Source organism: Trifolium pratense, linkage group LG6 (assembly GCF_020283565.1).
Source record: "Trifolium pratense cultivar HEN17-A07 linkage group LG6, ARS_RC_1.1, whole genome shotgun sequence".
Taxonomy (NCBI): Eukaryota; Viridiplantae; Streptophyta; class Magnoliopsida; order Fabales; family Fabaceae; genus Trifolium; species Trifolium pratense.
The window spans coordinates 30,273,765-30,283,198 of NC_060064.1; the positions used below are offsets into that span (position 1 = coordinate 30,273,765).

At 34.4% G+C, this 9,434-nt stretch overlaps 1 protein-coding gene across 1 annotated transcript; it reads right to left on the minus strand.

The window, feature by feature from the left end:
- Positions 1-3,760: 3,760 nt before the first annotated feature.
- On the minus strand, positions 3,761-9,179 carry LOC123891402 (protein NUCLEAR FUSION DEFECTIVE 4). The gene is made up of 3 exons (XM_045941267.1): positions 8,598-9,179; positions 5,384-6,303; positions 3,761-4,713 (listed from the first exon to the last, which is right to left on the minus strand). Exons 1-3 carry the CDS (start codon positions 8,931-8,933, stop codon positions 4,200-4,202), a joined length of 1,770 nt encoding a protein of 589 aa, XP_045797223.1. The 5' UTR covers positions 8,934-9,179; the 3' UTR covers positions 3,761-4,199.
- Between the last annotated feature and the right edge of the window lie 255 nt (positions 9,180-9,434).

The window sequence follows — 9,434 nt, forward strand, 5'->3', positions numbered from 1 at the left end:
TGAACTTCTCCAACACCAGCAACATCAGAAGTGTGGGCATTGCCCATCTGCACTTTCTTGTTCTCAGCACTCGTGTATGTTTTAAACATAGCACGTTCATAACAGACATGGCGAGTGGCGCCAGTATCTATCCACCATCCATCAGTTACACCGACCATATTAATTTCGGTGATCATAGCAGTATATGCTTCATCAGTAGCATTTACCTGAGCATTCAAAGCAGCAGGTCTAGGCCTTTTCTTGCCTCTACATTTTCTTGCTACATGACCTGGTTTCCAGCAATTGAAACAGAGGAATTCACCAGATTCATTCACAGGAGGAGGTGGAGGCTGTTGCTGCCTTACAGATGGGGCCCTAGATGGGTTCCCATTCTTAATCCGGTTTTGATTGCGGTTCTGATTCTTAAGAGGTTTGCCCGTAGGCTTCAGAGCCGCACCGAATTTCTTTTTGTTGTTGGAGACAACGAGAACTTTTTCTTCTTCTTTCTGATCTTGTTTTCGAGCCTCTTCTTCAATGCGAAGACGAGTAATCAGACTCTCGATGGAAAATTCTTTTGTTTTGTGACGAAGCTGATTTTTAAAATCTTTCCAACCAGGGGGCAGCTTGTCTATTATTACAGCAATCTGAAATTGTTCATCTAAAGGCATACCTTCTGTTATTATCTCATGAGCTATTTTCTGGAGTTCATGAGACTGCACCTCTACAGACCTTTCATCCACCATCTGGTACTTCAGGTACCGACTCACAGCATATTTTTTCACACCTGCCTCTTCAGTATCATATTTCTTTGACAATGCTTCCCAAACATCACGAGCAGTACTGTATGTTCTATAGTAATCATACAGGTCATCTTCCAGTCCATTAATTATGTAGTTTTTGCAAACATAATCATGACTGATCCAAATTTGTTTTTCCTTTTCAGCTTGCAAAGCCTGGGCTCTTATCTGGTCTGTGTCACTATCTTTTTCACCAGACACAGATTTTTCACCGTTGGTAACCGTTTGTTCCTTTGTTCCTGAACCAGAAGCAGCAGGGATTTCAGGAACAACAGGAATAGGCTCTTTCAGAACGTAGGCACATTTTTTTAAAGTTAGAAAGAAAAACATCTTTTGTTGCCAACGTTTGAAATGAAGACCTTCAAAAATAAATGGTTTCTCAGTATTACCAACAGCAGAATTACCGATAACTTCTTCAGTTGCCATGATAGTTTGGAACGTCTTAAAATTGTTAGTTTTCGGTTTTGAAATTCACACCTTTAGTTCTTTCACTTGTGTTTACATCTATGCCAAGTTCATCATACAAGTAGCTAAGTTGCTAACTTGTTCAACAATGTTCCAACATAAGGTCATGATCTTTTTTACATTGATCAGAAGAATGTCCAATACAGTTGCAAGTAAAACCAAAGTAGGGAGGATTTTCATATTCAATTTCAATGTCAAAAGCAAAATTTTCTCTTTCAACCCACAAATAAACGGGAAGATTTCCAGCCATATCGACATCTACTAGTACACGTGCATAGTGACCAAAAGAGTGATTTCTAGTGTTCTCATCAATTGAAATAGGCGTACCAATCGCTCCAGCAATCTCAAATAATATCCTAGTTTGCCAATATTCAAGAGGGAGATATTAGATAATGCAAATGTAACCATACCTGGCTATGTGTTTGTATCTGATTAAAAGGATTAAAGTCTGGTGACAAACGAGATAACCGCAGTAGACCCGGATTCAAGCTCCAAGCACCACTCGACCAAACACTTCTAAGATCAACAGCACAAGAGAACCGAAATTGAAAAAATCTCCGACCCTAGGGAATCATCTTCCATTGGTCGATAGGTTTCCATAATTGCAAGATTTTTTCGCGCAAGTCCTTAGAGGATAATGGCTTATCCCCTCTAGACAACACCAATCTTCCATGAAGGTAATTATTGCAATTAGCAAGACCAGTTTGATACACATCTTCTGAAATTTTAATCGACGGGGAATTACCTTTCAAACAAGGTTTTGGAAGTTGAGTCAAAGAGACCTCCTCTTTGTTGAGGAGAGCCTGCGCAAAGCTGCGTTTTGAAACAACCGGAGAAGGAGCTTTCGAATCCTGAGACAACCACAATACGCTGCGAAGGCAAAAATAGAGTAACCACTACCAACCTGAGACAACCAGAGGTGGAGAAGCAGCAAAACGAAAGAATCAGCGTTTTTTTCCCATTCTTCCAGCTCTCTTTTATGCTATAAAAAGTCACTAATTTGCTACGGTATAAGATTTATATTAAACATTTATTTCTTTATTCGTAAAATGTTCATCCCCATATACTAATAAATATTGTGAAATGTTTATCCCCGTGTATTATTTATATTAAACATTCATTTAGTTACTTGTAAAATGTTCATCAATTCCTATATAGAAGATTTTTTATTTTTTTAAAAAGGTATAAGATTTTATATTAATATGTTACTCCTATTAAAATATTAATTCATGAATCGAACTCGAGTTCTCCCGAGCGATCCGTCCTAAAAGGAGTTCATTAATCTCTCGAGCTCAATGTCTTGGTTATTTTTTCAAATATTTTTAATTGTAATAAGTTTATTCGTGTGTCTAATATTTTAAATATAATACTTAAATACGTATGATATTTTTTAAAATAAATTAAAATTATGTTAATATATCATTTGTATTCATTATTACTTGTAAAATCTTCATCCCGGTAATCCCATAGTATAACTTAGTTGGTATAATAGACATTATTATGGGGAACAGACTTTTTTTTTTTGAGGAAATATATGTGTCAAATATTAACCATATAAGTTCCTACCATAAAAAATAATTAAATCTTAATACCAAAAAAAGTCATAAATCAAATAGTTGAGAGCAAATAGAAAATTATTAATCTAACAAAAGTAAACTGAGAATATTTTTTTTATCATAACTATGAAATACATGAACCATAACACAAAATCCATATTTGGCAAGAAACAAAAAAAAATAAGAACAAATTTAGATCCTTAAGTAAAAGAATATGTAATTTCATAATTAAAAACAGGAATGAAAAGATAAAAAATAATTTAAAAGCAAAAACAAATACACACATTGAGAAAAATAATTTGACAATTGAGCAATAAAGGTAAAATAACATAAGAGGAGAGATAGACTTCAAAAATAATTCTAAAGAGTTGCTCCAAATCTTATTCCTCCATTCTATTTTAATCTATCGGCACATAATATTTACTTTGTGGTCCTCTTTTGAGTCTATTTTTTCTAATTAATTTCTCAAATTTCTGTTGCTTAATTCCCATTAAAACTTCAACAAATTAAGCTTCAGCCCGTGTTCGTCCAATTCAACACATTCTTCTCATGCTTCAATGTCTGTTGCTTCTTTTGTTTGGATTGAATGTGTGTTTCAATATTTTCATTACAATTTATGTTTCGTTTTGCTTTTACATTTAATCAATTTTGTTCAATCTTCTCCTTTTTGGAATGGCTTCTTAATTCTTATGTTTCAAATTTTTATCATAATCAAGAGGTGAGACGGGCAGCTTTTAAAGCTACTTCAAGCAAAATGGTCAAACAAGCTCTGACAATCAACACGTTTTCAAACAATTAAAATGAACGATAAATACTCTTCGGGGAAGTCGGAATAGGAGAGCACTCATCTTGGGGTGGGCTTGCTACTTAGATGCTTTCAGCAGCTATCCGCTCTGTACTTGGCTAGCCAACGTTTACCGATGGAACGATAACTGGCACACCAGAGGTTGATAAAAAAATATATAAGCAAATAATCAATCAATACCATTAAAAAACTGCTGGTATAAAGAGCAGAACATTTACAACAATGAAATGCTTCATCAAGCTACAATTCATAATCTTAGCATAACCTCTCTGATAAGAACAATTTTCAGTTTTCTTAGTAACAAAACAAGGGAATATTCTATGAATTTCCCTATAGAATAAGAAAAGAAACCATCTAGTGTCAAATTTCTCTGCTTTATTTGTAAATTAAGGAACCAATATAACACAAAATATTTGGACAAGAATACACAAAACCATGTGGAAGCAGCTAGATGGCAAATCCATTTGGTTTTAAACACTCAACACATACTCGAATCCTTGATTCTTCATCTTCAATCTTTCTTTGATTCAAACCAGCTACAAATACATTCTAAAGTATAATAATGGACACAAAAATACTTAGTCCAAAAATCTCGAATCATCGAAGGTTTCTCATAGAAGACTTTCCATATAAATGAGCATAAACAATCCTTGTTCGGAAGACAAGAAACATGCTTAAACCTGCTGCAACAATGCAAAATCCTGCCATGATAGATGAAGTCAGGAAGAAGCATATGGAACCTTCACACTTTAGCTGCTCACCAACATTAAGCGCGTGAGATACAAACGATCCTATATTAAGGTGGTGGCCACCATGAGCTTGTTTCTCCGCTTCACGATCATAGATTCGGCTAGCAATGAGACTAGAGAAGACAAGAGTTCCAATAGGGTTTGCTAGTGTGATGAAATTGTATAATGCACCAAAGTTTCTTAAACCGAATAATTCAGAAGCTGTAGCTGGAACAACTGCCCAATGAGCACCATAACCAAGTCCAACTAGTAAAGTGCCGATGTACATTGAACCTGGCCATCCCATACCGATGGAAAGATGACCAATAGTCATAACTAGTTGAAATACAGCTAATGCAGCTGGTCTTGGATATGTATGATCCCTGCTCAAGTAAAACACAATGGAAATGGAAAAATATGTTAGAAGTCTTGATAAGATTATGGATATGTTTAGATAAACAGCTTAATGACTTTTTCTTTTGTCAAACAAAAAAAGATCTAACTTTATATATACATAAGATAATTACACTTATACTATAAGTGTAATTAAACACATATACTATAAGCTCTCGTCATATAAGTTCTTATGTATAAGTCAACTCTATAACTAAAGAAAAAATAAAATCAATCTATTTTCATATAAGCTATAAACAACTTATGGACTTGTTGTAAATTGTTTCCATAAGCTATAGCAAACAGTCTCACAAGTGTTTATGCTAATAGATAAGTTCAAATAAGTCAATTTAAAGAGACCCTATATAGCAAACCAAAGGGCTTATTTGATTTTCATTTTTGTTTCGGTTTTTTCTTTGTAGTTTTAAATAAATAGAGAAATGCCATACCATTTCACTTTGTTTTGAAGTTTTGAAGTTTTGTATAGATAACACCGAAAAGAATACAAAGAAAGCTTTCATGGTTTTCTATACGGAACTTCAGAAACAGGAAACAAAGTGATAACAAGGCGATATTTACATAACAAAAACTGAAAAAGAAAAAAGTTATCTGAAACCAAACAAGCTATAAATATTATTCACTGTATGAAATGCTTCTTACTTGACAACAATCTCAGATATGTAGCCCCCTCCGACACGTCCAAGAAAGTTCCAAATACTGATCATGGAGACGAATATATGTGCATTTTCATATCCTAATGACTGGCTCATCTGACCAAGATTGTCAATTACAGTCAACCCAGATCCAGAACCTAAAACCATGGAAATGAAAAGAAGCCAAAAATCTGCTTTAATCAAAGCTTGCATCAAGGTAAAATCTTCTCCTCTGTGTGGTCCTCTCCTCCTCTTAACCCTAACAGCTCCTTCTGCAGCAGCTTGTAGTAATCTCGATTGTAATTGCGCTATACGCTTCTGCCTTTCCAATGCAGGTAGCAAGTCCACTTCCTTCGGTTTCTCATCTTCCAGCTCACTCAATATTACTTCATCAGAATAATGTTGTGATTGTCCTTCTGGTTCTGGAAGAAGTGCTTCTTCCTCTAGAGACTTTTCGGCAGTCCCGAAAGTCAACGACAAAGGAATTACAATCGGAACAAGGAGGATCAGAAAGAGGATGATCGTAAAAATTGAGATAACAGTTTCACTCAGATCAACTAAATCTTGAACAACCATAACTCCCAACAAATAAGCCGCCAAAAGGAGGCATACACCGTAAACAAATGTGAACGATTTTCCGTCTGAAGGACGCACTTGTTTGTGGCCTCCGACAGGTCTAACAATGAACATAAGACCTATTGCTACCAATGATGGACCAACCGCAACCATAAATATCAATGATGCATGATCAGGGGAATGGATGAGTGCATATATTTGTGTCAATATTGCACCACTCAATCCAGCGAAGCCCTTTAGAATTCCGACGACAGGACCGCGGCTTTTTGGGAAATTTTGTACACAAGACACCAATGAAACTGTGTTGAAGTAGGTTTCGCCATTTGTTCCCACAAATATAAGAATACACATCTGCATACCAATAACAAATAATCAATCATATAATTTAGCCAGCATGGTAAATAAATATAGTAAAAGACACCTCTTAATGTAATAAATGTGCATATGCTTATTATCATATGCTGATTATATTGTCCTGAAGTATACAATTACAATACAACATTTTTTTTGGGATTAACCCTCTGGTTCTTGGGGGAAGAGGGCCCCGGTAATCCAAAGTAAGTAAAGCCTGACCAAGAATTCTTCCTACCAAGAGTCGAACTCGGGTTCTCCCGAACAATCCGTCTTAGGGGAGCTCATCAACCACTTGAGCCCTATGTCTTGGTTAATTACAATACACCATCTTGACACACCAATGAGAGCGATCGACACTAACTAACCTAAGATCTTAAGGAATCATGAACTATACGATGTCAGTAGGGATAACTTGATAAGGGCATCTCCACAACTTGCCTGTATTAGGCGTACCTGCAATGTTGTCACTAGCACATGGAGGTTTATGCTGGACATATTTTTTGCATATAAACATGGCATTACGAATTATGACGCCGCCATGACGCAGCTGGCACAAAATCCACCACACCATTCCGCCATCAAAGCTAGTTAACAACACTACTTTCCTGTTCTTAGGTTAAACAAACTTAAAATCTTTATCTTGAAACATGGGATTGCAGACTTATGGCGCCGCCATGGTAAGCGGCGCTTCACAAATTCCCTATGTCGGCTTGCACAAAATCCGCTGTGGTATTCTGCCAAAGCCGCTATTTAACAACACTCCTTTTCCAAGATCAGGTCAAACAACCTCAAAGTATTTATTTTGCAACACGGCATTGCGACTTATACCACCACCATTGCAAGTAGCACTTAACAAATTGCTGGAACAATATGTGTCGCGCCGTTCTTCCATGGCTGCTATTTAACAATAATACTTTCCTGTCCTCAGGTCAAACAAACTAAAAAATCTTTATTTTGAATTTTTCGACCAACCACCAAACTACATCTTCAACCAAAACCAAAATCACACATGCCTTCAAAATAAGCCAAACTAAGTAGAACCAAGATACAACTTTTAGGTACTATGTTATCAAGTGTGACAAATTAAATCAAAACATCCTAAAATTTATTGCATAATCAATTTCCCAAATTCAGTTACAAAAAGACACAAGAAAGAGAAAACAGTGTATAATAATCCAAAACAAGATTGGTCATCTAAATTGTGACCAAGATTTAGCATCATGTAACATGCTCACATGGGAGACAGCTGACAGGTACAACCAACAACTAAATTAAGTAAAGTTAAATTCAATTAATTATAAAAGTCTTTATAGTCATCTTAAGATACAAATTGTTGCAACATTTATACCATTGCATCTGGAGGTACATTAAATTAAACCATTCTTTTCACTTTTTTATAAGCACGCTGTAAATCATCACATTAGTATAGTAATGTGTAACAGTCAAAAGTAAAAGTAAGCATAAAAAGGAATCTATAGATCAAAGAAAGGCCATGAAAAGAGACTGATGAAAAAATTTCCCAAACCAAAATTCAGAAAAGAGAAAAAGGAATATTCATTTAAGAGAAATTGTCTGTAAAGTATGCTTCTATCACTTTTAGATTTAAAGTGCTTCCTTTCCTTTTTCATATTGAAGAAACAAAACAACCCTTTATTCCAGATATTAAGGTCCTAAACTTTCTTTAATGAAAAAGTTACATTTTCATATATTAGGTGGACATAAAACTCATATGATCATTCAAAATCAATTAAAGAAATTGCAGCAAAAAAAAAAAACTGGAAATTTCATTTTAAGAAATTGAGTGTTTGGATTGATAATGAGTCTAGCAGAATCACGATGTGGGCCGCCATGTTGGGCCGCCATGTTTTTAGCAAAAGATACAATTTTTAGCTTCAAAACATTCACAGTGTCATTGTGATTTCATCAAACTCAAAGTCAATCCAAATATGCACAAAGATCATATAGACAAAAATTTGGTACCACATGATGAACTAATTGTACTAAAAACTAGAAGGAAGAGAAAAAAAATCCAAAAATTGTACTAATTTTATGATAAATTATAGTATGTACAATAAATAGTACTAATCTTAGAATCAATGAATGAATAAAACAACAAAAATTATCATGAGATAATTACCATCTTATATGATTGAAAGTAACATAAACAAACCCAACAAAAAAAGAGTCAAACTTGAAACAAACAAACAATTAATTCAATCATCCAATAACAAAAATCATAAAAATGAATAAAAATTCTAAACATAAACCATTAAAATTCAAAAAATACTTACAGCCCATAAAGGAAGAGTAGGAACTTTACTTGTAACAATTAACCAAACCCAACCATAACCAACAAGATTCAAAGAAGCACCAACAAGTAAAGCAGCCCAAATAGGTAAAATTTCACACAAAACACCAGTAACAAAACCAACACAATCACCAAGGTCTTTAGCAACACCTAACATCGCAAGTTGTTTTTGATTATAATTTAATGATCTTTTTATAACTGGTGATATACTTCCAAATAAATATCCAATACCAGCCCATGATTGTAACCACATTGCTCCAACAAATACAAACCATCTACTTTTGTATAGTGATTTTAGTTTCTCTTTTAAGGAACCCATTTTTGTGTTTTGATCAATTGTTTGAATCAAGACAAGAACATAAGAAGTGTTTGACTTTGTTGTTTTTGAAGATGAAGATGAAGATTTTGATTGTTTGAGAAATTTGGAATTTGATGAGTAAGAAGGATATTGATGGAAGAGCAGATGAAGCTAAGAGACAGCAGTGAACGATTTGGATGAGCTGGCTGCTATTGTTTTTCTTCAATAAGATCTTCTGAAAATCAATATTTTATTTGTATTATTTATATAATAAAAAACAACAATCATGTGGGAATTTTATACAAATTTCTGGCCATAAATTTATTTTCTTATTTTTTAAATCAAGATCCTTTCAACAAAGTGGCAAAGCATGAAAAAATATATTTTTTCCGATAATTAACATTTATTTATATTATTTGTATTTAATATTTGTAGCTTCTTAATGGAGCTACTTAGGAGTGATTATATCCGAACCAATCCAAAAGTAAAATCGCAAACCGAACCAATCTAAATTGAAACCGC

Bases quoted from the DNA above. Each gene is read 5' to 3' on its own strand.
- LOC123891402 (XM_045941267.1), bottom strand. From the start codon at position 8,933: ATGGGTTCCTTAAAAGAGAAACTAAAATCACTATACAAAAGTAGATGG. The intron at 6,304-8,597 runs GTAAGTATTTTT...ATTGGTATGCAG, and splicing joins CTACTCTTCCTTTATGGGCT to ATGTGTATTCTTATATTTGT. The intron at 4,714-5,383 runs GTAAGAAGCATT...TTACTTGAGCAG, and splicing joins ATATCTGAGATTGTTGTCAA to GGATCATACATATCCAAGAC.